At 43.4% G+C, this 27690-nt stretch overlaps 1 protein-coding gene and 1 long non-coding RNA gene across 2 annotated transcripts in view; one reads left to right on the forward strand and one right to left on the reverse strand.

Moving 5' to 3' along the window:
• Positions 1-8767: 8767 nt before the first annotated feature.
• On the reverse strand, positions 8768-17123 carry ADAMTS1 (ADAM metallopeptidase with thrombospondin type 1 motif 1). Its single transcript, XM_064152372.1, has 9 exons — positions 16138-17123; positions 15405-15751; positions 14837-14969; positions 14312-14479; positions 13776-14062; positions 13366-13552; positions 13097-13272; positions 12011-12186; positions 8768-11640 (listed from the first exon to the last, which is right to left on the reverse strand). Exons 1-9 carry the CDS (start codon positions 16655-16657, stop codon positions 10899-10901), a joined length of 2736 nt encoding a protein of 911 aa, XP_064008442.1. The 5' UTR covers positions 16658-17123; the 3' UTR covers positions 8768-10898.
• Positions 17108-27690, forward strand: part of LOC135180120 (uncharacterized) — a 123379-nt gene continuing 112796 nt past the window's right edge. Inside the window, exon 1 of the long non-coding RNA XR_010304284.1 lies at positions 17108-17195. This is a non-coding gene — a long non-coding RNA (uncharacterized LOC135180120). The remainder of the gene's footprint in view (positions 17196-27690) is intronic.

Consider the following 27690-nt stretch of genomic DNA (forward strand, 5'->3'; position numbering starts at 1 on the left):
ATTTCAAACTCTACTTAATACATGTTGCTAGTCATAATTGTGACTTTAACAGTTCTTGGCCCAAACTTCCCTACTGTGATTTTGCTAACAGGAATGAACTGATCTTACTCGATTTATAAAGGGAATCACATCGAACTCAGGTGGTCTTACTAGTATAAGTGTATCCATAGGGTTGGACTCCTTAATTGAGACATTGAACTTTGCATTTATCATTACTATGTGGCACTATACAATGCAAATGCATTTCATTCCCCAGTCTCTTTTCATCTGCCAATATACTGTAAGAGCAAAGTGTCGTGGAAAATCACTTCATGGGGAAGGAATCAAATGCCATTGCGAAATTTTCCTGAGAGTGATCCCATAATCTGGCAATTCTTTGAAGAAGTTGTGCATCTGTTATGTTCAGACATCTTATTGCTAGGGAACAAAGCTTGCCTGTAATGACTATTTGATGTTAGATTTAAGCTTAAACAAGACTGCTCTAACTATTGCTTCTTCATGACACTGCCTTCACATTTGGATTTCAAAGGATTGCAATATTAAATTGATTAATAATAGCATTTTTTGTTTTAAAAAAACAATGGTGCTATTCTCAGGTTTTAAAGTATGCTGACTGTGCTTTATCTTCTATGAGTTTGTCAGCTTTCCCATCACAGACCCTGCTGAGAAGCATATGGTGTGTGTTTTATTATCTTCAGACAGCTGAAAAGGCAAGTGAGGTGAAATTTTGACTCTTCCAGGTTTTGGATGCTTATTTGTGTAAAGTTATGTTGATTGAGGTGGTTTTGGTGGAGGTGTCATCAAACCTTGTATGCTACCCAGTTTCTGAAATGTTCCCTAGGTTTCTGCTAGCTAAACTAACTAAAGGTAGTGAATAACTAGCATGGACATAGGGATGTACAAGAGATAATGTGTGGCACCCAACCTCCTTTGCAGCCTTGCCACACTGTAGTTTGAAATGAAGGAGAAAAGCAGGCAAGATTTGTGATCTCCTGCATTTCTGAACAGTAAAGGAGAGGCATTAGAGAGAACAGTTATTGGCTTCCTTCTTGTCCTACCCAGCATGAAAACCAGCAGAAAGACTTCCTAAAGCACACGAGACAGAAAGGTATTAAATGCTTGTCTGTATGAAAGTGTATTGGTCAATATGGCTCTAACCAGTGCAGCTATTTTTGTACATGCGAGAGTGCAAACCTAATTTAGATAAGCGAATGAAATTTCCTTGTTGGTATAGTTTAGATCAGTTCTCAAAACGGAATAAAGGACTTAGGCCAGTATAAATCCTTATCATTGGGATTTTTTGCTGTTACAGCTATAGGAAATTGGGTTATGTTTTTCTTTTCCATGTTCTTTAATGACATTACTATGCCAGCAATGCTTTTAAGAGCAAGCCTTACTTAGGCAGGTCTTGTGTGAGTCTGTCAAACAGCCCCTGGCAAAAGCAAACAAGCTCTCACTTGCCAGATGCATAGGCAGACCCGAAGTGTGAGGAAAGCTGGCTGGCTACAATATACTTCAGGCTCCACTGATGGATGACATGAAGTAGATTGAGGCCACCTGATGTTTGGCATGTCAGATACTCAGGTAGATGTAAAAAAATATGGGCATGTGAATTGTGGTGAAAAGCATCTGAGCAGCATGCCTGTAGGTTAAAACTTCTCCTCTGGAGCTGCAAAAATGCATGTGCCAAACACATATCTTTTACACTTCACAGGTACAGAGCTGGGACTGTCTAGATAACTCCAGGTCAAACCTCACTTTTCAAACCAGTTCTGTCAAAGGACCCTCCATTGTCCTTGACATTAAAAAGAAAGTGATTCTCCCTGAGAACCAAGAGGTAAACACACCCTGACAATAAGTACAGTAAGTTTATGGGATAATATTTTATGCTCTCTGACACTGTGGTTCTCTTCAGCCCAAGCCACTAAACCAAATCTCTGCAGGAGATGATAACGTAGGTTTCATCTCCTCCTTATTCAACAAGGTCCTCTATAGTTTTGCCACTGTAAAACTGTTTGAGCTCGATGACTGGAACCTGCTGTCTCTATACTTGGAAGATATGCCCTATGCATCCTTAGAGGGAGCTTTGTTGCATGACATTAGGTAGTTAGGGAACAGTTATCCAATCAACCATGTCTGATAGGAAGCTCAATGCTAGTATCTTTAGGGAATGCAGAGTGCAAACCTTGCCTTCATTTTTTGCATTTTGAACAATTAATTTGCACATTACCAGTGAGAACGTGTCTCAAGAGAAACCAATGACATGTAGAATCAATTATGCCAAATATGCAAGTTATTTCAGTAGCTCTGAACTCAGATCAGGTTCACCCTGGCTGCAGGCTGCTTGTGATCGTTCTTGACCTCATGGTGAAGTGAGTTTTGATTGGTCTGTGGCCCAGAATGATGCTGGGCCACAGACCCTGGAGCCCAAGGGAAATGTCAGTACCTGCAGCTGAGGAAGAGGAACCTGGCTAGAGAGGTTGCTTTGCTAAACCCCGAAGCACTGCTAGCACCAAGATGATGCCACAAGCTTACTGTGGTGGGTTTTGAGAAATCACCCCCCAAATTTAATTTACCAGACCAGCTCAGACAGCTTGAAAGTAAGAGAAAGCTGTGTTTTACATCAAGTGAAATTTACAGGCATATATACAAAATACATATACATGTATTTACAATTTAAGAATAATACAGAGATGCAATCCTCTCCCCCCTGCACAAAGAAAGCCCAGAAGGGGCCAATGTCACCTTCCTCTCTCCTCCCGGAGAGAAAACCAGCAAGGCTCACATATTATGAGGAAAAGGTTAGTACTTGGTGTGGAGGAGTCAGAGAGGTGAAGGAACAGCAACAGAGCCCAGAGCCCAAGAGCCAGTAGAGAGAGATTGTTTATACATTGCTGTTTTATCCCTCTTACCAAACCAATGAATTACTTTATCATTATTATTCTTTTTACAACTAATGCCTTGCTCATTCAATCTATATTCAAAAGAATGTCTAGAAAGTTTCTCTCTCTTCTTTATAATTTGGAATAAAAAATGGAGCATTAGCTCTAAAACTGCTACACTCACTTTAAACTATCTGATGTTGCCAACATCCTAATTTTCTCCTTCAAGTCTTGACATGTCTTTCTCAGTACTACAAAGAGAAATTTCCATATTACTGTAACCAACTCAGAGACTCTTTCACATATCTGTCAAATTCCCAACAAATATTCTGTCGGTGTCTTCCATGAACTTTCATCCAGAAATTTTTGAGAGCTGATCTTCTATCGGCAAAGCCCAGCTGCAAAGCCCTGCTCCTGCTCTGCCAGCACTAACAGTGTATTCAGCAGAACAGTGGCAGCCTCTGCACTACACCCCAAAGGCAGAAGCTCCATCATTCATTCCTTGCAGTTTAAGCAGTCATAGAGTGCTTAAGAACATCTGTGGCACAGACTTAAATATTATCAATCTGATTTTTTAAAGTCAGACCAGCAGGAATCTAATTTAAAACCTGGAATAAAGTTACAAGTATACAAAAACTACCTCCTTGTGCAACCTGTTTCAGTGTTCCACCACCCTCATAGTAAAGAACCTGTTCTTAACATCTACTCTAAATCTGCTCTTCTCTAGCTTGAAGCCATTGGCCCTTGTCCTATCACTTCAGGCCTTTGTAAATAGTCTCTCTCCATTCTTCTTGTAGGCCCCCTTCAGGTACTGGAAGGCTACTATTAGGTCTTCTCCAGGCTGAACAACCCCAATTCCCTCAGCCTGTCATTGTAGCAGAGGTGCTCCAACTCCCTGATCATTTTTGTGGCCCTCCTCAGGACCTGCTGCATCGTGTCCATGTCCTTCTTGTATTGAGGGATTAAGACTTGGAAATAGTACTTCAGGTGAGGTCTCGCCAGAGCAGAGTTCCCTTCCCCTTTCTCCCTTCTCCCTTCTCTCTTCTCCCTTTCCTCACACAGTTTTATCTCCATGAAGAACTTCTAATCCAAGCGCGATCTCTGAAGTTAATTCAGCATGTAATTAAGATCAAGTTAAACAACACAAGGTAAGCTTTTCTTTTGTCCCTCTCAGGTCTAACCAGAGCTGTCCTAAATCATGATGGGTATAAGCATGCATTTAAGTGCCCTACTGAATCAGAGCTGTACCCACGAGACATCTATTATGAAAGTAGCTATGGGCAAGGCCAGTTTTGTGACTCACTTTAAAGAGTACTCCATGTTTTTACTGCTTAAGTTAATTATTCAAAGCTCTTGGTAAACAAAAGTGGATCATATGTGTGAGAAACATAAGAAGTACATACTTCAGCAGGATGTGGTCAATATCTATGTGAACTTTGAGGCCATTTCTATGTGCTTAGTTGTGCCATCAGTGTGTGTTTTGAGCATACATGTTTCTTGATATTGCAGCATCTCCCTCCCCCCTTCCCTCCTTTTTTTTTTTTTTGCCAGTCTGGGTGTCAGAAACCTGAAGAAAACAGAATAAGAAAACAAGAACTGATTTACTTTAAAGCTTTGCATTTTCCATTTGCTTTCTATTAAGAATAAAAACAAAACAACCAACAACCCCAAACACAAAACCAAAACACAAAAGAACTTAGAAAAGATTCCTCATTAACATGTTGCTTGACAGAGAATTTTTTAATCAAAATAATTGAATTTCAATTATTTTTCTTACCCCTAATTTAATTTTCAGTTTTGTAAGTGAAAACTCTTACAAAGTGGCAGCACGTATTCAAATTGTTTGTGACAAGACAGGCATATTGTCTTAGTTATACTGAAAAATATATCAATGCACAATTAAAATAGCCACTGCTTTCAACTTGCCTGATTATAATCTTTACCATATGACTCTCCTCTTTCCTAGCTCAAATTGTTCCCACTACATTGGAACAAGCAGCTGCTTTCTGTGCTTGTAGGAAAATATATTATATGTGAGTGTAGCTAACATTGGAGAAAATACTAATTTTCACTATGGAGTATCTGGAAAGAATCATGGGCTTGTAGAAACTCAAATTAGTTTTGTAACATTCTTATATCAAGGTACAGTGTATTAGGGATGACTGATGTTGCACTGCTTCAACCTAGCCTTGGGATGCTTAAATTTAAGTATTGTCCAAGCATCTGAGATCTCACTGGTTTATGGTGATAGGCTACAATATGACAAAGGACTTTGTCACATTGAAGCTAACAAGCACACGTTGGCAGCCTACAAGTACTGTATGAAAATGTACTCCTATCGCCCAGCATTGAATTGCTTTTGCACAAGACCCTCTTACACTGTCTGGTACTGTAAAATAGATCTGCGAGTCCAAGTGACGCTACTTGCATCTCCAGCAATCATCAGTCTGCCCCAGGCTTTGGGAACACAAGCCTTTTAAAAAATACTGTGTTCATAGCACCATTCGTGAGCCTGTTAACCACAATTTTACTTCCCTTTGGTTGATACAGGCTGTTTTCTGCTTTGAGGGAGAATATCAAGTATGAATGCATGTTTGCAGCTGCTGTTTTATTAGGAAAGCATGAAAAGTTGGTGCTGCCGTGAAAGAGCCATCGGGTGGGTGCTGCTAGGAGGTGGCAATCTCCTGGTCTGTTCTTTTTCTGCTCTGCATGTTATAACAGTGCACACTCATTATGAAAAATGGTCAAAGTGTAAATGTTTATGCAAAACGAGGTCTACAGCTGAATGCTTATATGGTCCTGTTGTAGCCTAGACATGTCCTAGGGATTTGCCTGTGTTTTCAGGAGGTGTGGGGTGGGCAATCAGTTTGCTATATTTGAGTGACCTTTGCTAGAGAAAATTTTCCTCCTAATTACACCTTGTCTGCCTTGAGGACTAAACGGTTATGACCATATCACACAGGATTTGATCTTTGCTCCAAAAGGTGGTTGGTAGGCATGTTTGCAATTGCATGGAATGAAAAACTTTCCCAGGTGTGTGAGGCCCGTAACAACATCAGGCTGTTGAAGCAAAGCTGTATGAGCAATTTCATAGTCAGATGATGGGCAAAAGCCAGTTATTATGGAGGGAGTGTTTGCTGAAGAGTCTGAGCTATTCTTCTGAAGCTGTCTTTCTGAAATTCTCAAGAAGAGATTTTCTTCTCTGTTCCCTAGCCTAGGTAGTGGGTTAAAATATTTTATATAATTTTTCCCCTCACCTAGCCCAAATCACCTGTTTCACCACATTGCATTACTTTTGCTTACCCACAGCAAAGTGGCAATGATAAAAGCAAAGATCTTGCTTTTTTTTTTTTTTTTTCTACAAATCATGCTAGACTTCTACTGAAAGATACACAGTGCTTGGAGGTGATGATTTAAATGAAAGCTGCAGTGAAATTACAAATCCAGTTGCCACATTACAAGCTATATGGAGCTGCATATCAGATGATGAAATGCCAGCTTTGCTAGTATCTGGCAAATCAGAGTGTTCATGTATGTAACTCTGGGGCCTTTATTCTGTAAGTCAATGTCCTGACATTTAAATTACAGCTCTTAATATGCTCAAGTGACTGATGGTTTTGAAATGTGGGCATCAGCTGCTAAAGTATATGGCAGCTCTAGACAATTTCAGAGTTTTTCCATACCAGATATGTAGAATTATTTTTCTGTTCTCCAAGTTCAAACAGAACCAACCTTTCTCTGCTCTGAAACCTCAGGTATAACAATTGGTGGCACAACAGTTATTTGGGCAGCACCAGACTCTCCAGTTTGTACAACAAGAAGATTACAGAGAGGGGAATGCAGCAACTAAAGAACCCTACAGCATACTGTTTGGGCTTTTATCCTATTTACTGTTAGTATAGTTTCAAGCTGTAAATTATATTATTTGTGATTTTAGCAGTACCATGGGAAAATGGCTAAACCAGATTTTCTAGTAGCACCATTTACAGTGCTTACTCGGCATAGATACCACTATTTTACATCTCATCAGCTCAGAAGGTAGTTCTCCAGCATTAGCAACTTCCCTCTTTGAACTCTCAGTTATTTTCTAACTTAGGTGGTGAAGTCTGAAGATTGGGTTCTGGAGAACTAGCCCTCAGACTTGAATTCTGTCCTAGTGCCAAGCTCTTCAAGGCCGCTGAAAGGCTGGAGAGAGTTTTCCCTCAGCTTCACAATGCCTGAAATGGAAAACTACTAGTGTTTTTTTCATCTGTCCCCCTCTGCCAAGAAAATTAGCCTTACCAAGAACTGGAAGGTCACTCAGCCTTGAAAGCAATGAAATCTAGGGTGCTTAAGGAAGACACATTTCATTCATTTAGACACCTGCCTCACCCCACACCTCTGAAAGTACTTGAAGATACAGATTGCATCTATCCAGCTCATGCTGCTCAGCTAAACCCATTTATCTCATGACATGCAAATGGTACAAAAACTAATCTATAGCACCTGAATTTTCTGAACCTGGGGGAAGCTTGACAAATCTGCCTCAAATCTGGTATGAGGTTGCCCTTAGCTGAGATGCTGGTCACAGGAAACTTCTCACCCAACCTGTCAAGCTGGACAGCTGAGACAACCTGACTGAAAACAACAGTCTTCATCTACAGTCTGAAGGCCATTTGGATTTCAATGGAACCAGTGGCTCTGGTCCAAAGAGAGTGTTCCTGGGCTGGTGGAAAGCACTATGTCTTATGCTCACACCAATACAAACTTCAGTGTCACTTCTGCTATGAAGAGTTTGACTTGTCAGTAGCAAAATGTTGCAATTCTTGCTCATGGTAATGAACATCCACATGAAAACCTCTTAACTATCCAGTCCTTTATAACAAAAGCTATAAATTCCCAGACTCTTGGTGCAGGAAACGTGTTTCATTTAGATCTTGATTGCTACACAGCTAAAGTATGCGCCACTGTCTTTGATTGCTGCCTGTTGCTGGGTCACCACAAGCAGCAGGCTTTCATAGTAACTGAAGGGCATTTTGGAAGGAAGCAGCTCTTTGATTGCACTGTGTAATCGACACATTATTTGGAGCATATTCTCTATAACCCATCTCTATTAAAAGCTTAGGTCATTAGCCATGGGGCTGACCGCTATAATGTAGGTAGTACAAGCCAAAGCACTTCAGAAATGCAGAACACTTCAGCACCTTTTGATGAAAAAGGGGGAAGTTGCCATGTATGATTTGATGCAAATTCCCTTCAGCATGAAAGGCAGTACCTGTGAAACACCATTTTTTCTCTTCCAAGAGCCTCCTTAAGCATTACTGCAAGAGGTTAGAGTATGTCAGAGCCTTGGGCTTGCTTTAATTGATAGGGGTAGGCTTGTGAGAAGCTGTTTCCTCTGCAGGGCTTTCTTAACCTTTAATGTTTCTTCTAGGTTGATGAGAGTGAATTTGGGCGATCGCTATCACCCAGTGAACCTCACCAGTTGCACAGATATCACAAGGTGTTGTGGTTTCAGGGCTGTGCTTCAGGCAACACCAACCAAAAGCTTACATGTTAGGATATGAAGTCAAAAAGGAGTAAGAAAACCAGTAGAAAATGCAAATAAAAATGCAATTGCTTTTTCCTTTACTTTTTTTTCCACTGGAAAATGTATATATTTTAACCTGCTGTAGCAAAATGTCTATGCATATATACATACATAGTTATTTGTTGCATTTATACTTAAGTATTCATAAAACCAGGAAGTGGTTGGCTCCCTCCTAATGTTCCCCAGTATTTTTACATGTCAAAGTAATGCTCAATGAAGTGTGACGTGATGAAAATTTTTCTATGTGCTCTAGAGGGGCCAGGATTTTATCCGTGGAATAAAGTGGGAACTATTTCTGCAAGAGAGAGTCCAAACATTGGCAAAGGAAGTTTTAATAGAGTTTTACATGACACAAAGCCAAAAGTATTCATAAATGACTGATGTCTCAAATTCCATGGCAAAAATCCTACCGAGTGCAACAGAAGATTTTCCTCTTGACTACAGCGGTCATGAGATCAGAAGTGAGAGAGTGAAAAATCTGGTTCTTCTTGCTTAATATGCATTTTAACGTTGTAAGATGTGTTACCAACAGCATTAGAACAGCTCATTCACGCAGTACTTCTAATTAGAAAAAAAAGCAAGAACAGAAGGCTCTCCAGAAATCTGTGAGGGAAACCCATCTGCTAGTTAATGCTTTTGAATGCTTCCTTCCCAGTAGGGTAAGGTTAAGTGGAGCAGGTAAACCACTGCTTTTGTACATCTTTTGTTGGTTCTAAACGCACTAACAGCAATACTCTTTCTATAAGCTGTTATTAAAGCCAGTGGCATCAATCTGGCTGCACTCCCATTTTTTTAAAGGCCGAAACAACAGTGGTGAGCACCCTGTTAGTGGTCAAGTAATAAAACACAAAATTACCCCTTTTAACGTGGTGTCTGACATTATGGCTCGAGTTTTCCATACCCCTTCACTAAGGCTGTCAATTAGTAGGCTAAGCTACCAGTCATTTCAAAACAAATGTGGTCTAAGTTTTTCTTGTAACATTTGCCCTAGATTGCAAGCTCCTTCTGCTCGATGGATAGTTTTACTCCAGTGAAATAAAGACACTTCTAGTTCCAAAATTTATAGGCTTCATTTATTACCTCTAGTAACATATTATAGTGTATAAATACTCTATCCTTGTTATATGTCCTTTAAAAAAAAGCGATAACTTAGAAGGTCACATTGGACAAGAAGTATAAAAATAAATACACTCATTATATGCATTTATTACAAATTATAACCCTTCCCAGAAGGGAAAAAAATATATATGATACTTATAAAGTATATAAAATCTATAGTAATTATATTTTACTATATACATATGGAAAGCCATATTCTCTCATTGTCTATGGACTGGCACAAACGTTAATTATGTGAATGCTGGCGTACTGCTGTGGATGGACCTGCTATCCTTCAGCTTTGTCTTCCCGCCTTTTCAGTCATTTAAGCACTACAAACCCATCAGAGGCCACAGAAGAGAGGTTCCCATTCATAGCGGGGATTTTTTTCTTGCTTTTTGTTTAACTCAAGTGCAAATAATTTCCATTGGCTGGGGTAATGTAAAAGATCTCATTGTGAAAGCATGACTCAAATGCTCACAAATGCCATCAGTCTCTTTGACAGGACAGTAGGACCAAACTCGAATCAGGAAAGCTAGTGGAAAGTATGAAGAAGGCACAAAGAGCAACTACTCAAGAGATGGTACCTGCTCCCTGAGTATTCCTGCTTTTCTAGCCTCTGGATTACATGTCACCACAATGGCATTGGAATACTTGTGAGAAATGGACAGGCACATTGGGATGACATATGGTTTAAAAACCACACATTATAGTTATTTGTGGAGTTGACTGACTGTTCTCAGTATACTTTCTTACTCTTTATAGGTAGAGAATATGGCTTTATTTTTATATAAAACTATTCTCTGAATAGCAGCCATGAATGATATAATTAAAGCTCATTTTCCAATCCCGTTTTTTGCCCTTTGTGAGGTAGGTAAGCCCTGACCAATTATTTTCATCTATCTTTTCTGCTCTCCTTTCCCTCCCCTTCCTACACATGGGGACTTGATCAGTACCAAAAGAAGGGAGAAATAACTGAACCACTGAACTCCAAAATATTTGCTTAAATGCGTTTTGGGCACTGCTTACCCTGCAACATGCTTTAAAGGTGGCAGTTTTAATGCCCTGGAGCCTTATCTGCTGAAGACAAGTGAGTGATATGGGTCTGCTATCCTATCAAATTCTCAGCTGGCAGAGGATTCTTAGGATGCAACGCCAACTGAAGCCATTTGCACTGCCCCACCTCAATGGATCCTCACCATGAATTCTGCATGCAAAAAATCATGTGCGCTGCCTCTAGCCTTCTTTTTCAGTGCACTGTTCTGAAGGAAAACAACAAAATAATAATAATAATAATAATAATAATAATAATAATAATAAAAAAAATTAGCTTTCCCAACTTATAGTATTTAACTGCAGTCCGTAACATTGCAGAAGTCTATTAGGTGTTTTGGTTTCTTGGAGAGCTCACAGCTTTCTTGTGGCAGCACATTGCCATCATAAGAAATACATTTTAACAACCTCTTCTTGAAACCTTTCCCACATGTCTTGGAGCAGGGTGACCAGTCTCCCAGCTGCCACTGAGGGCAGGGTACATCAGCACAGGGACGGATGTCGCTGGGCTTCAGCTCACGGGTGCAGTCGGTGGCTGGCCTGCCGCGGGGGTCTCGGCACTCCACTGTCCGCCGCTGCCAGCCTGAGCCACAAGACTTGGAGCACTCACCCCACTCCTCGATGACCCACTCAGAGGAGATGATCTCCCTGATAGCGTTGAAGGACTCTTTCTTTCTACTGGGTACCTTCTCAGACCCAGGCTGTGTGGGCTTCTTCACGAAATAGGTGAACTTGATCTTAGGCTGTGGCAGGTCTCCCACTGTGAGGACCTGGATGGTCAGAGGCTCCTTTAGAGGGCTGAAACTGCGGATTCTCTCCAAGGCAGCAGAGGAGCCACTGTACCTCAGCACACTGCCCTTGTAGGTGATGTCCTGCTCCAGAGTTGACAGAGTGTAATCGCCATTGAGGACATAGGTGCCATCTGCGGCTTTGATGGCAAGGAAGCTGCCATCATGCCTTGCACCCCTGTGGTTCCGCTGCTTCACCTCAATGTTTGTTGCCCCAGCTGGAATGGTGACGACATCATGGTAGCCAGGTCTGCTCAAGAGAAAAGAGAAAGACTGAGTCTCCTGCTCTTCCCTGGGAAAGGGAAGAAGCTGACTGGCTCAAGACTGAATTTCATTTGAAGCTGAAGTGTTAAGCTCATGAGCTGCTCACTTAATGGAATTAATAGATTAAGGCATTTGCAAAGTCACATCCCACATTATCGCTATGGCACAGGCATGCCCATATCCCACATGTAAGGGGTTTCCTTTCCCTGAGAGCTCACTCTAAGTTATCTTCATTCAGATGGCTCTAACAGATCAAATCGCAGTACCAGTGACAAACTGGGGCAACATCTCATTGACTTGGAAACCAAAAGCTCACTCCCACAAGGACGAAGTAATAGCAGCAGTCATATACTCACTTTGCTCTAACAAGTGTGCCAGACACTTTCTTGCAAGTGGATCCGTTGCCACCACAGATACCACATTTGTCAAACTTCTTATTGGATCCTATCATACGGTCACAGCCAGCCTTTACACATTGGCCTTGGACGCAGACAGAGGTGGAATCAGGGCTACATGGGGTACCATCCACAACCTTTGCAGGAAACAAACAGTAGGGTGTTAAATTAGAAGGTACATTTTGCTTTAAAATTGCCTAAGACAGAAAATGCAAAATATGGACAGGTAGAAGACCTGAAACATTCATGTTTTCAGGGCTTTTTAAAGTCAAAACCAAAGCAGGCCACTGATTGTTGAAGGTATGCAGTGCTACTTCATTTCACTTGCAAAAACGATGCCACAGTGACAGAAAAACAGATTTCGGTTTCCATCAACAGCCCCCCCTCTAAAAAAACCCAAAACCCACAGAAACGTGCTACTGATTTTTTTATAAAGAAAGACTATTGTTTCCCATGTCACTAGAAGGTAAGCCATGTCCTGGAAGTACAGGGCCAAAATTGCTTTCAATAGTGTTCAATGTATTTTTTATTTCTAGGACTATTGCTTTAGAGAAAACATCTGTGTCATCGCTCCAGTAGTTACTGGCTCACAGCATCTTATGACAGTGCATTCAAGTAGCTGTGCAAGATGAACGTTTTTCCTTTTGTTTATTTTAAGCTGTCAGCATATTAGTAACCAGTATGAGAAAGCACCAATGTTCTGGCAAAGAACTGCCCCAGTTTTCCGAATACATTTCAATGTAATGAAGTTGGTGGAAGCTCAGGAAAGGAAACTAGGGTGGAGTGGGTAGAAGAGGTGGTTACGTGTGAAATAACTGGAAGGACTGTGCCAGAATATTTAATGCATGCTTCAACTGATCAAGCTCTATGTGTTGGAAGAGAAGAAAGGAGAAGAAAGAAGAATCCATCTTAAATATAAGAAAAAACTTCTATTTAAGAAAGAATTCTGAAAGAATTTTAGATCTCTACACTGCTTCACTTAACTTCACATAAAGAGTTAGAGAAAAAAAATCCTGTTCAGATGGAAGAAGTGTACTTTTGAAATACCTTTGGCTGTAAAACAAAGAAATATCCTGTTCCTTTTGCTCGGCAGACTAGCTTGCATCTGTCCTTTGGAGAGACACCAGCAAATTTGGGTGTCCACTCCACTGCAGGTCCACTTCCAAAGGGAGACCTGGAAAACTCGTTGTGCTTTTCACATTGCTCCTCCCTAAAGGTTTTGCCTGCAGACAGAGCAAAGACAGGTGGACATCAGATCATGTACTCTTTCTCCACAGAATACCTTTCCTCCACCTGAAAAATGAGGAAAAGATTACCATCATTATCTGGACAGTCCTCGATGTTACATGATCTGTACTGCACCCGCTTCCCTTCACAGTACTTTCCTCCATTCCTCGGGACAGGGTTGTCACACTCCCTGAAGGAGTACTGCACTCCACCACCACAGGTCCGGGAGCACTCTCCCCATGCACCCCAGGATCCCCAGCTGCCATGCACCGGTGTCTGCAAGGACAAACAAAAGCAAAACACCAAAGCTACTACATTAAAAGAAAATCAAACCACAAAAACTCAGTCATACTCATTTTTAACTAAACTACTTGTGGAAAACAAAAAAGCTCCAAGTTATCAGCTGTCTGCCTCCACTTTTTCAAGCCCTTTTAACTGAAGTGTTATCTGTGCTCCTCTGCAGCCCAAGATATATTCCAATTTCTTTTTTAATACTTACATCATAATGCTTCTTCTCAGTTTTATTCACACACTTGCCATTCATGCACCACTTTCCTTCCCCACAACTGGTGCCGTCTGCCCAAGGGAAGTGTTTGGTTTGGCACACAAGGAGTCCTCCAGAAGTGCCAGTACACCACAGTGTCGTACAAGTACTGGCTGTGTCAGGGCAGTGCTTGGACTCATCTCCAAATGTAAACTGGCACTGTCTGTTAGCATCATACAAGGTGCCAGGCAAGTCAGAAGGAAGCTGAATTGGTTTGTGGGGCTTGTCCAACAAACACTCACCTGAAAATTAAAGGGAAAAAGAAACACTCAGTGAATTTGGTTTCAAAAAGGGAACTGCATTTGCTTTGTAATCTAAGTCCTTGAGTCAGTTTGTGCCACCATTTTTGTAAAGTGAAGGGTCTTCTAAATGCACTGACAGCATGCAAAAGGCCAACTATGCTGCAGCAGAAAGCTCTGTTAAAAAAAAAGAAGAGAGAAGAGAGAGAAGAAAGAAAGAGAAGAGAGAGGTACAAAGTTTAATAATCTTACCATGACCATTATCCAAAAATGTTGTAATCATATAAGCACTACATGGAGACCATGGCTGGCTGCGATCCAGATTGGAAAGCATAGATGCCATCATGTGGAAATCCCGACTCATTCCATTAATGCCAGCACACTGCTTTGCATCATCATGAGGCATGTTAAACACATGGCCTTAGAGGGAAAAAAAAAAGGAAGTTTGTGATTTTAAGAAGTTAGTCCTATGCATTATCAATACTATTCTAAATACAGCTGCTCATAGTCTGGCCTTTGAATAACAACCTTAATCCTGAACACTGCCAAATTTTAAGCAGGCTTCTCATGCTTTTTTCCTGCAATCACAGGAAACACACAGCTCTTGCAGACAATGCCATGTAGGCAACATTTGCTTTCCACAGTTCAACCACACGATGAGGCAAAGCTTTGCCTCCTCCTAACTGCAACAGAGTGGGCCCGCAAGGGCTGGGCAGCTCTTTGCTCTCCAGCACTGAGCTGGCTTCAATCAATCATGTGAAATCACCTTTCAAGTACCTAGCTCGTGGGCTGTTGTAAAGGCAGCCTGTAAACCATCGTCTTCTATGATAGAGCAACTGCGGTTTAGGTCACAAACTGTTCCCACATCAGCCATCCCAAGAGTATCACATGTCTTGGCACCACAGAGGTCCTGTAAAATAAAGCAGTTTCATTATTAATCAGGTCAGAGACTTAACCTTGGCAAGAAACATCCACCCCTGGCAGTTTGCCTTTACTTATGGAAAGAGCATAAATAATCAGCACTTCAACGGGGACGATGGCAAAAATCTATCCCTGGGACATACACAAAAGTTATACGTAGAAAGAAAATATAAAATTTCCGTATCTGCTTAAAAGTATATGAGACTGAAATCCATTGCCCAGACTGTGAGACACTGCAAAAAGCAGGAAAAAAAATTCCTGACTACATAAAAGCAGTTCGTTTCATATTTAGCCTACTCTGCTGAAGGTGTAATGACACAAGACTGCCTTATGAACGCTTTCTTTGCAGGTCTCCTGGCAGAGGAGGCCTCCAGCGGCAGGGAGCGATAGGAGTGGGGATGGATTTGATCTCCACCTCCCTCACCTGTCTGGTAAAGAGGATTGCTGTGTCGTAGTGCTCCGCATGCCGGTCACTGGGTGGGTTGTGCTGCTTCTGCCAGCTGCAGAAGTTTCTCAAAGTCAGGGCGGCGTTGGAAGAGATATCGGGTCCCTTCCGCTCCTCATAGATGACCATGATTTTCACCACGACGAGGCTAATAGAATTGCGAATGCTGGGGTGCTTGTACAGCTTGGCTGCCACGGAGAACAGCGTCAGGAGATAGTGCTTCAGTCCGCTGCCATGGAATTCAGCCATGGATTGGTCGGCTACCAGCATGGTCTCCACGTAGCGGGGGCTGGACACGAACCTTTTCTTCCTTCTGCTTATCGTTTCTGCATAAAAGGGTGGGGGGGAGAAGAGGGAGAAGGAGCGAAAGCGCACGTGAGCACAACAACAGAAAGGCACCGTAAGGAACTCCAAACCCACTGATACTCCAGTTTGCTCCTAAGGGAGGTATCCCACCGCCCCGCGCCCGATTCCCGCACCGTAACTTCGACAGCCCTGGCTGAATGACCGCTTCACACCGCTTGCTGGAAGAAGGGAGAAACCCGCACCCAGGTAAGCGCATCCTTTCCGTCTTCCCTCGGGGTAGGGACGAAGAAGGGTAAGCACCAGCCGTGGCTCCGTCGTCAGCCCCCGTCGAGACGGGGGCGTAGCTGGACATAAAGCGAGGCTGATCCCCCTCCCCGAGAAGGGCGGTGCGCTGCCCTGACGGTACCTGCGTGCTCGGGAGGCTCTATCACCGCCGCCTCGTCTTCTGTCCTCGCCTCGGCCACGGCGCAGTGGCTGGCAGGCACAGCGTGGCGGGTCCCGCGGAGGCGGAGGAGGTGGGCACCGCGGCGGTGTGTGGTGTCGGGGGCCGGCTGGATGAGGTACTGGCGACCCCGCAGGGAGAAGGCGCCACGCATCCCCGCACAGAGGCTGAGGGCGGCGGCGGAGCTGGGGTCTCGGTTGACGGTGCCGGAGTAGAAGCAGCGGGAGAGGTCGTCCTCCGACGGCGGAGGCGGCGGCTTGCCCAAATACTGCAGGGTGAAGTTCGGGGCCAGGAAGCTGCTGTCGGGCTCCAGCTCCAGCGTCAGGCGCTCCCCAAAGGCCTCCAGCCGGAAACGCTCCCGGCCGCCGGCAGCGCCCAGGCGCCGCGGCACCACCAGCGCCTGCCGCTCGGCGGGGCGTTCGGCGCTACAGAGCCCCACCAGCGCCACCAGCACCGGCACCAGCAGGCGCCCCTCGGTCCTCATCGCGACCGCCGAGGTCGGGGTGGGGGAGACTTGCTGCTGCGGCCGCTGGCTTCACAAAGCCCTTTTCGTTTATTTATTTGTTTCTATTATATAAATATGTAAGTTGCGTTCAAGTTTTGGGGATCTCTAAAGTTCTTTCTGCTGGCGAAGAGGTGGGGACCGCCGGGCGGGCGCCGGGTCTCGCGGTCACTGCAGAGGCGGCGTTGGCTTCCCCATGGCCGGGGCGCGGCAGCAGGGAGTCAGGGGCTGCGAAGGGAGCAGCCGTTCCCCTCTGTCCGTCTATCGGTCCTCTTTCTCTTTCCTGCCTCCTCAGCTGTCCTTAGCAGCAGCACACGGGGAGGAAGGTCCGATGACTCCTCCACTCCAGCAGCCCCGGGACGGTTCCGCCTGCACTTCTACGGCCTGGCGAGGCAGGGGGAGGCGAGCGCCGAGAAGCCTCCCGTCGCTGCAGAGCGGAATGAAAACCAGAGCGAGCGCCAACCCAGCCCTCTGCGTTTGGGCCGCCTTTGCTGCACTCGGACTGCCTCAGCCGTGCGAGGTGAGTGCAGCAGTCGGGACCGCCGCTGCCGCCCTTTATGGGGTTTGCCCGTGCTGCCCCCACCCCCGGCGCGGCCCGCCGCCCCCCGCCGCGCCGCCCCTCGATCCCGGCCGCTGAGCTCACTGTGTGCGTAACACGGCCGCGGGCAGCCCCCGCCCTCCCTCCCTTTCCTTCCCCCCCACGGCCCCCGACGAGGCGGGACAGGACGCGGCGGGCAGAGAGCAGGGTCGGTCCTTGGCTGCCGGACTGGGGGCGGGCTGCGCTTTGCCGGGGCCCGGCCTCTTCCCCCGCCCCGCGACTCCCTCTCCCCCGCGCCCATCTGGCGACAGGAGTATCTTCCCGCCCCCCACCCGCTCCAGGGGAAGCCGTGGGCTGTGCGGGGTAGGACGGGTGGGCTGCCGACCCCTCCGTCACCCCACGCTCCGCTCCGCGGGGTCGCAGGTCGCTCTTTGGAGTGCGTAGATGGGGTGAGGGCGCCCGCAGGCCTCCGGCCGGGGTCTCGGGTGTCCACCCGCGGCTGGGGAGTGGCAGGTTGACATCCCGGAGCTCCTGGCGGAGAGGGAGATCCCCCCTCCCGTTCGCGGCTTTTCCTTTCCGTTTTTCTTCAAAGCAATTCTTGCTTTTTCTCGGCACCAAGAGCTGAAGTCAGCTATGCACCTGTACTTATGGGAAATGGTTTCTTTTAAATCACTTAAGCAGAAGCATTCATGAGATGCAGCCAGTATTTTCCTTTGAAGCCATAACCAACCGTAGTGGTACGGTTAATCCACTTAATTCTTTATACGAAACGCACATATGATGTGTGCAGCCCGGGTAATACTTCCTTCTTCTTGAGGCCTTTTTGGGAGAGGAAGGCAAAGAAGTGATGAGCAAATGTGTGAATGGAAACAAAAGCAATGTACCTGTTGATGACAGCTGCTAGGCTTCTGAATTTAAACGAAGGTGCTTTGGTGTCAGTCAACGCCGTGTTCGACAGAAGCACGACACTGGGAGCCTGAAAACTGAAGTAACACAATAGATATCCCTTGTGACAGAGGGAACACATCCACTGTTCCTTTAGGGTGAACTACTCCATTTATGCTAAAAAATATAAACTGGACCATTTTCTTCCTGGTTTAAATACTATCAGATGAATTTGGAGCTGTGCTTCCACGTGAGTTGCGCAGCCTGACTGCCTGCTAAGTTCCGATGATACATTTATTTCCCATGGTGTTCTGTAAGTCATTCCAGTTTGAAAATGCGTGTTTTTTGAAACTGGGGAGAGAGGAAGTGAGCCATAATTTCCATTACTTATGTCACAAAAGTGCTGTTGTCCCATGTAGTGATGAACACAACCAGAAACAGGGCTTCAGATGAAGGATTTTCCTTAGTGGTCTTTTTGAGCAGTCTTGGTTTTTGAGAGGTCTCCCATTTAATACATCAAGAGCAGAAATATCCATTAATTTATGACAGAGGCCTAACTTTTCACTAGGCTTGGGAGATGTGTATCAATCTCTAGCCTTGTCTTTGAGATCTGGTAATGTGTACCCAGCTCTCTCAGGCTTTTCCTAGGACAGAAAATTCTGAACAGAAGTGCAGTCTGTTCATGCTGTTAGTTTCATGCTGCGTATGGTACATACCTGGCAGTTTAAACATCTAGAAGGTTGGGAATGTGATGCAGAATCAAAAGGAAAGCATTCTGTTTTTCAAACTTTCTTTTTCAGTTTGAAATACGCCTGTGAAGGCATGAATGGGAAATACGAAAACCTCCTAGTTTGTCAGTGTGATTAGTGCAGTGCATAGACCAGGAGGGACTAAAACTAGGCCACATCGTTATCCACCAAAGACATATCCACCCAGCTGCCAGGTGCACCTTTGAGGTGACATTTTGCTGCTAGTTTTTAAGTGTAAAGTCTCTGATTGGAAAAGGTCCTGACCACCTTAACAAGCTTTCTCTGGTCTGAGAAGCCTTCTCGGTGTCCACCAGGTGGCACTCTCCTACAAAAACATTTTCTCGAGGAGTATTTCACAGCTCCTCTGGGGTTTCAGACTCTGCTCAGGTGGCAAAGCTTACATTTTAGTACTGCTTTTAACAGTTCCGTGATTAAGACAGTGGTTTTCTTGGCGTTTATGTAGTATCCACTGAAGCGTTTTAGTAAAGAACTCGGCCATTGCCGTGTATTCGTCTTACTGCTAGATAGGATGCTGTGACCATGCTGGCACGCACATAAATGCTTTGCTCTGTGTGAACACAGCGTTGTGAAGGAACGTTTACAAAAGGTTTGATACCTAAGAAATGTGCACTGTTGTGACACATCACATGTCTAGTCTTGCAAATGCTGAAGTCTGATCTAGTGTGAGGTGTCGCTGCCCATGGCAGGGGGGTTGGAATTGGGTGATCTTTGAGATGCCTTCTAACTCTGCCAGTTCTGTGATTATGTAAATTGCTGTCTGTAACTGCAGCGAGTTTAGATGGATTATTGAGATGAGAGAGTATGTGTATATTCACTGTCCATATCATCTCCAGTCATATTTTGTGCAAATCAAGATTTGGAAAGCTAAACATACTGAACTGTTATAGGAATTCACTTAGGAGGATAAAAACCTAGAAAAGGTGTAAAACTCTTTCATACGTTCCTAGAGCTTGGGAAGAAACTGTCAATACCAGGGAAGAAACTGACAATACCAGAGAGTTGTAATGCAACATAAGCCACCAGATGGAGCAAAGAGAACGCATTTTAGTCTGCCGTGCAAGAACAGCTTTGTAAGGATTGCACTCAAGTGTTCAGTATCTGAGCGGTATTAATGGTAGTGAAGCTTTGGTTTCTTTGTCAGTCATCGCTTGAACTGCTGTTGCAAAAAAAAAAAAAAAAGCCAAACAGACAAAAAAACAAACCCAGGAAAACAACAAATACAAAGCCACACTTTTTCAGACTGTTTGTTTAAATGCTGCAGAATGATTGCTTCTTTCACAAACTTGTCATTTAGAATGCAAACAGCAGATGGCACATTACGCCCACTGAACAGGGGACTAGAGACCTAATATGGTAAAAAAATCCTCAAAAGAACCCTTCCAATAAACTTAACCCCCCCTTTTTAAAAAAATAATTTTAATTGGAAATTAATCTGATTTTGCAGAACTTTTTTTTCTCATGTAACTGCTGAAACGGTCACCTACAATCAACACTTCTGTTCTAAGCACTCTTATGTTAGTCTTTGAGAAGCATGAGTGATTTGGTGGTGTCCAGATGAAGGGATGCACAGAATCAACCAGGTCAGAAAAGACCTTTGAGACCATTGAGTCCAACCTATCACCCAACACTTTCTAATTAACTAAACCATGGCACTAAGTGTCATTGTCAGTCAGGGTGAATGTCTCTACTGAACAAGATTATTTGTGGAGATTTTTATTCTATGATGTCAGAGGATCACAGGATGTTAGGGGTTGGAAGCATCCCAAAGAGGTCATCGAGTCCACCCCCCCCCCCCCCCGTTAGAGCAGGACCATGCAATCTAGCTCAGGGCACAGAGGAATGCATCCAGACAGGCCTTGAAAGTCTCCAGAGAAGGAGACTCCACAATCTCACTGGAGAGCCTGTTCCAGTGCTCTGGGACCCTTACAGTGAAGAAGCTCCCCCTTGTGTTGAGGTGGAACCTCCTGTGCTGCAGATTATGTCCATTGCTCCTTGTGCTAACACAGGTCTTTTGTTACATGCATGATTAAATAGTTATTTTTACCATTTATTATTAATTTTAATGTTTTTATTAAGCAAGCTAACAGGGACAAGAGAGAAAACCTCTGATTTTGCCTAAGTGTTTTGATAGTCAGCAGTAGTGGGAAAAGACAAAATGATGCCCCTAATTGCTTAAGTGAGAAGTGTATATTTTTATTCTGGGGGAGGAGATGTATGCGATTTGTTGTGGTTATCCATTTCCCTATGACTTTTGCTTTTGCATTAGTTGAAATAAACAAAGCAGAAATGTTGTCCTCCAACCCCAGTTTTATTCCTAAGTAGCCTATGTAGGACTGAAAACACTCAAAATTAAGCACTACCAATTTCTTTCCATCAGTAAACTTCTATTAAGATTGGATTCAATGGAAACTTGCTCTGCCTCTGTCTGCATGAGTCAAACATTTTATTATTCATTGTATCAGAAATTAATAATCTTTATGAATTATGACTATTAATTTATGTATGAATATAAATTTTATGTTATTACTATTAAAAACCAGGGAAGTTCCCTGAGGTTCTTTGGGATTTTCAGCCCACAGGAAACAATTGCACAGAATTAAACAGCTTAAACAATCAGAACTTGGAAAATAGTAAAGCAAAACCAGGAAAAATTGTAACTGTGCTTATGGAGTCTCAGCATTTACTCCAGCATATGTACTCATGACACTTTTGGTCCCTGAGTAAGTCTCCTGTGTCAAAGATGCTTTCAAACTCACTGTATGATCCCAGGGTAGCATATAAAATATTTCAGGCAGAGGGAAAAAGATGCTGCTGAGCTGGCTAGTGTTAGCTGCAACACTTGGCCACCTTTAACAAGCCACAAATGAGGATAGGCAGGATGGCTCCATGCAGTCAAAGGTTGAATGTAGAAAAGGCTGAATAAAGAAAGGCAGAGTTTTCTAAATCATCCTCTTTAAATACTTCAGTTTGAAAATCAAACTGGCCAATAGGCACTAGCACCATTGTTCTGGCCAATGAATTCAAAGCTTTGTGCCTCCTTTGGCCATGCAGGCACAGTGAGGGCAGCACAAGACACCTGACAGGTGGTGCTAAGTCCCCTGGCCCTCAAGGCTTTGCTCATCTGACTCACTTCTGGACCTCAGCATGGCAGGAGAAGGAGAGCCAGGGTTAAACCTGCCTGGCAGGATTTATGCCCTACCAGGACATTCAGCAAATACAGTGCACGGGACTCCAGGGTTCAGAATGTAGATTCTTTCAATTTATAAAGGTAGGAGCAGCCAGAAAGCATGATTTAGTTTAAACTCAACATTTTTTTGCGCAAATAAGAACCTGTTTCTTCTTCCTTATTTAAATCACAATTTTTATTGCAAAAACAAATATTTTGCACTGACTAATGTAATACCCCTTCTGTGTCTTTGATGCAGTTACAGGCATTGTAACTGATGCCCTAATTTCTCTTTTTAACGTTTCGGGGTTTTTTAATTTGGCACAGATAGGAGCATATGTAATCTATGTAATCCAGATCACCTTACGCATGTCCTGAGGACTGTTATTAGCTGTCAAACTGTCTTTCAGCTGAGTTTTCCTTATGGCTTCTTCAAGAATGTTTTACATCTGGTTTATCCTCAAAAAACGTGGTGAAAGATGTATTGATTTTTGTTCACTATAAAGTGATTTCAACCACTTTATCATTAGGCAAGAGCAGAGGGAAATGAAAAACAGGGAGGTCAGAAGTCAGGGGCTGCAGCCTTAACACTTCCTTTACAGCTGAAAAATTGTCCTGGTTACCTGTGGCTTTCTGTGTCCTTTTAGTGTCATAGGCATGAGTCATAGTCGCCTGACACTAATAGTAGGTCAGATCTGGTGATGAACATGATGATCTGAGTCGTGATGGGACTGATGTAGAGCATCTTTCCCGCTGTAACTGTCTGGGTACAAAGGAGGACAATCTAGAACACAGGAGGTTCCACCTCAATGCAAGGAGACACTTCATGGTGAGAGTGACAGAGCACTGGAACAGGCTGCCCAAACAGGTCATGGAGTCTCCTCCTCTGTAAACTTCAAAACTCACCTGGATGTGTTCCTGTGCCGTCTGCCCTAGGTTAACCTGCTTTGGCGGAGGGGTGGACTTGATCTCTGGAGGTCCCTTCCACCCCCCAAACTTCAGTGATTGTGTAATGTTCTACACAGGCTCATGTGCCTGAGCTGAATCAGCTCTATGGTGAACAGCAGGTCTCAGTCTTGACCAGAAGTTACCCACATCTGGAGAATAAATCTTATGAGGAGCTACTGAGGGAGCCAGGGCTGTTTAGTTTGAAAAAGAGGAGGCTGAGGGGAGGCCTCATTGCTGCCTGCAACTACCTGAAGGGATATTGTGGAGAGCCTGGTGCTGGTCTCTTCTCACAGGAAATTTGAGACAGAACAAGGGAGAATGGCCTCAAGCTGAGACTGGCTAGGTTTGGGTTAGATACTAGGAAGAAGTTTTTCACGGAGAGAGTGGTCAGGCACTGGAAGGAGCTGCCCAGGGAGGTGGTAGAGTCACCAGCCCTGGATGTGTTTAAGGATCGTTTGGATATGGTGCTTAGGGGTATGGTTTAAGGTGAATCTTGTAGAGTAGGATTGTAGGTTGGACTTGGTGACCCTGAGAGTCTTTTGCAACCTGGATGTTTCTGTGATTTATAGCTGTGTGTACAACCATTTACTGTAGCATTTCTGTCTGATCCAAGACATCAAAAAGGGGTGTAAGCACCTCCTGACTGTTGATTGATGTGCTTGTTAGAACCTGTGAGCTAATGCATTTTAAGTCCATTCTAAGAGTAGTGGAGGCAAAGCTGTGCATATATTGAATAAAAATTTTCTGGCTAGATTGACACCTAGGGGATGGCTTAGCATTTAGTTTTATGTCAACCTCTCCCCCAGCTATTAGCAGTCACAAACCACAACAAAAGTCTGTTATCATAGCATGGTTAAGTCTGAAGAGGGAGGACTGTATAAGAATGTGAATTCAGGCATGACTGTATCACATGTAAAGCCACAGGCAAGTGGTTTAAAAGACATGGTGGTTTAAGGTCTGACATAGTATCTCACTTTCTGGTGGCAGAAATATTTTTACTGAAGCATTTGTGTCACCTTCTAAATTTCTTGTGAACAGCTGAGTTAAATCCAAATTTTCATGGTCAGAGCAACTGCTAGTGTCAAATATACAAAAAAATTTCCCTGGGAAGAAAGGATCAAATAAAAGCAATTAGGTAAAACAAAATGTCTGCAAAAGTGGTTTAGATGTTAAATATAACCATAATTTTGGCTGCAAAGTCCTTCAGCAACTGGCAAGGATCACGTTCATGCATACCCTGAGCTCCACTGTCATTTTGATATTTTTATCATGCTGCGATTTCAACAGATACCACACTTTCTCTGTGTGCTTTGGACAGAGGATTTCACAAGTACTGCAGGAGTGTTACAGTCTCCAGTACTCATCCCAGTGAAAGGTCTTCACTGTACTTATTGATGAATTTTTACCTTTGAGATGTGTGTGTCAGGTAGCAGACAATTACCATCACTTAGCAGATGTAGGCATTGGCCATGCTGATTCCAAAAAGATTTATGTCTTGCTAGACTGGGCTGTTTATTGCTCTCCCAGTCTACCCAGACATGTGCTGGTCATTGTGACGAGAGCCTATATAATACTGATACCCCTTTAAAAAAAGTCAAGAAATTTGAACATAAACAGCAAGCATTTTTGGCTGAGTTTAATTTCAGGCTGGGCAGCTACTTCACCCTAGTTTTAGCACAGCCATGCAAACAATCCTGTTGGCTTTGCAGAGGCTGTGATGCATTGAAGCAAGTGGTGGAAATGGATAGTGCAGTGTGGCAGGCAGGGGAAGGGGCAGGAAGTCCACAGAGCTGGTGTTGCTGTCCTATCATTATTTGGTTTATTAGCTTATTCCAGATTGAAACTGCCAGGTATACATTGTATTGTATTGAACTTAATGTACATGAGGACATACTAATATGAGGATCCATTCTATTAACCTTCCTTTACTTCACATTCTCCATATATGATTTTAATAGCCTTGCCCATATTTTTGTTTTAGCCTCTCTTATCCCACCCTTCCTACCTATTACACTGGATAATCAAGAGTTGGCAGTAACTGTGTTTAACAAAGGGCAAAAGACATTAAGGAAAGTGATTAACCACTCCCCAGACAAGTTGTACATATATTGACTCATCTGATCCATACTTTACTAAAAAGTATTAGATGATGTTTCTTTTTGGTTTGTAGGGAGGGGACTGGTCCTCTAGAACTGCAGTTCTTGGCGCTCCTCTTGGTCTTGGTTTGTTTACTTGTTCTGAGAGGGTTCCTCTTTTTCTCCTTCTCCCTTTCCAAAATATCCCACTTTTTTAATGTGTGTTGGAAGGTGATTGCTGCTGGATAAATAGCCTTTGTTGTTGCATTCATGTGAAAACTTTATTTTTGCCTTCACAGATTTTATTCTGTCTTGAATAATTATGACAACTCAGGGAGAAAGTTAGACTCTTGGTTATGAATTCAAGTATGGGAGGTTGGAGTATTTTCTAGTCTCTGTTATAGTCCAGTGTGCTGCATGAGGTTACCTAAACCAACAGAGATTACACTAACTGCAAATGCTAAATTGCCATTACCCCCCTTCCTTTTAAAACCCATGTATTTCTACACCTTGCAAAATGTTTCTGCATTCACTATGAGTATCATTTATAAAAGTTAGATATCTTGCTTAGATCACTCTATTTATTACCTTTGCTGACAGTAAATAATGCCCAGCTTGTGCCACACGGATGTCTGACACATAGTTAAAGCCCTGCTCAGTACAGCCAAAGGTAGATTTTGCTACATGAGCAGACCAGAAGCCCTCTGCCACCTTCTGCAAAAGGTAGAAAATAGGAATAATTTCAGTTGTTTCAAATACACGAGCCGTCTCCGTGATTCTCAGTACACCCAGGACATGGTCCTTGAATTTATTGATGCACTAACCTTGCTTCCTCTGCCTTTTGACAATGCCTTCCTGTCTCTGTAGTCTGACACGTGGTCTGAGGTTCCATGGAAACACGAAGAAGAATTTTTTTCACTGTGAGGATGATGGAACACTGGAACAGGCTGCTCAGGGGAACTGTGGAGTCTTTTCCCCTGGAGATATCCAAAACCTTCCTGAATGTGTTCCTGTGTGATCTACTCTAGGTGATGCTGCTCTGGCAGAGAGGTTGGACTAGATGATCTTTTGAGGTCCCTTCCAACCCCTAGCATTCTGTGATTCTGTGATGTCTGAATCTTTAAGATCTGTAGACTTTGTGGCACCATAAGATACTACTCTTTCTGTCTGCATTGGCACAGAGGTGGATATTATGAACAGTCTTAAGCTTTTTCCATATATCTTAGTAATTACACTAGGTTGTAGTTGGTATTTTCTATCTTAAGTCTTTTTTTTTAAATTTTAAATGAAAGTCTGTACTGGCTGAGCAGCCACTTTCTTCCACAAGACTTGTGTCACAAATGGAAAACAACATTTATAGTCTCCTCATCTTATTTTGTTAGCTTGTATGTTACTGCCAAGCTGGACCCGTATCATAAGTGGAGAAAGTGCTAGCCAGCCAAGCATGAAATACTTATGGCTGCATGTCTTTTATTCAGAGCTAACAGAAATAACATACAACCAAATGAAAAACTCAACAACGCATACTTCAATAGAGAGAACCTTATAAGGCCACTCCACTTCACAGCAGATCTGGGGATTTGCATGAGGGCCATTATGTAGATGCCTTAATCCAGACATTCAGCAGTTTATCCTATGACCTAAGCAAATATTTCAGAAATGCTGCAAGAGATTATGATGCAAAGTCATGGTTTGAAGTATAATTCTATCTATCTTTCTTTTATATTTGCTCTCAACCAAAACAGGGTAAGATGTCTTTGTAGCTTTCAGGAGACCTAGCTGTGCCATAGACCCCTTTTGAGATGAGGAGCAAATCACCCAGTTTTAGGTCCAAAGAACCATATGTGTGTAAGAATCAGCTACTGAATCCAGTAGCTAGGTCAACTGCTTCTTTTAAAAGCTTGTTGGCTTTCAGTAGCCCTCAATAATTACCTCCTTCTAGACACTGTATTTTTGTGTGCTTATATGACTCTCAAATGAACAATTCACAATTATTAAGGAATATCTCTTCAAAACCCCTGTACTGGGTTTGACTGAGCTGGAGTTAATTCTCCTCAGAGGATCTTTCAAGTGCTCACAGGATCCCAGTGCTGTGCTCTGCAGTCCTGTAGCTGGGTGTTGACAATACAGCAGTGTTTTGTCTACTGCTGAACTGTGCTTTTCCAGCATTTCCCATCCCAAGAGTATACTGAGGTGTGGGCAAGATCTTGGGACGGGACACAGCTAAGCCACTTGACCCAAACTGGCCAAAGGGATATTCCATGCCATGTAACGTCAGCTCATATATATATATATATATACACTAAGTGAAAGAAGGCAAGTAGGGGGATATTGGTCCATAGGTACATGACAACATCCATACTTCCATTTTATTCCCAGACTCTGAATTTTTCTGTGCAGGTCCTTTGACCTTACTTTTCCTTATGGCAGATGCAGCCATCAGAAGAATCTGGATGATTTTGTCTCCTTTCTCAAATGCTTCTGCCTTTTCACCCACACTATGATGTCATCAATGTACTGTAAATGTTTGGGGGGCATCACCTTGTTCCAGTGCAGTCTGGATTAGTCTGTGACAAATGGTAGAGCTAAGTTTCCACCCCTGGGGCAGTTGATTTCAGGCGAAAGCAAAGTAT

The sequence above is a fragment of the Pogoniulus pusillus genome, chromosome 12 (assembly GCF_015220805.1).
Source record: "Pogoniulus pusillus isolate bPogPus1 chromosome 12, bPogPus1.pri, whole genome shotgun sequence".
NCBI lineage: Eukaryota > Metazoa > Chordata > Aves > Piciformes > Lybiidae > Pogoniulus > Pogoniulus pusillus.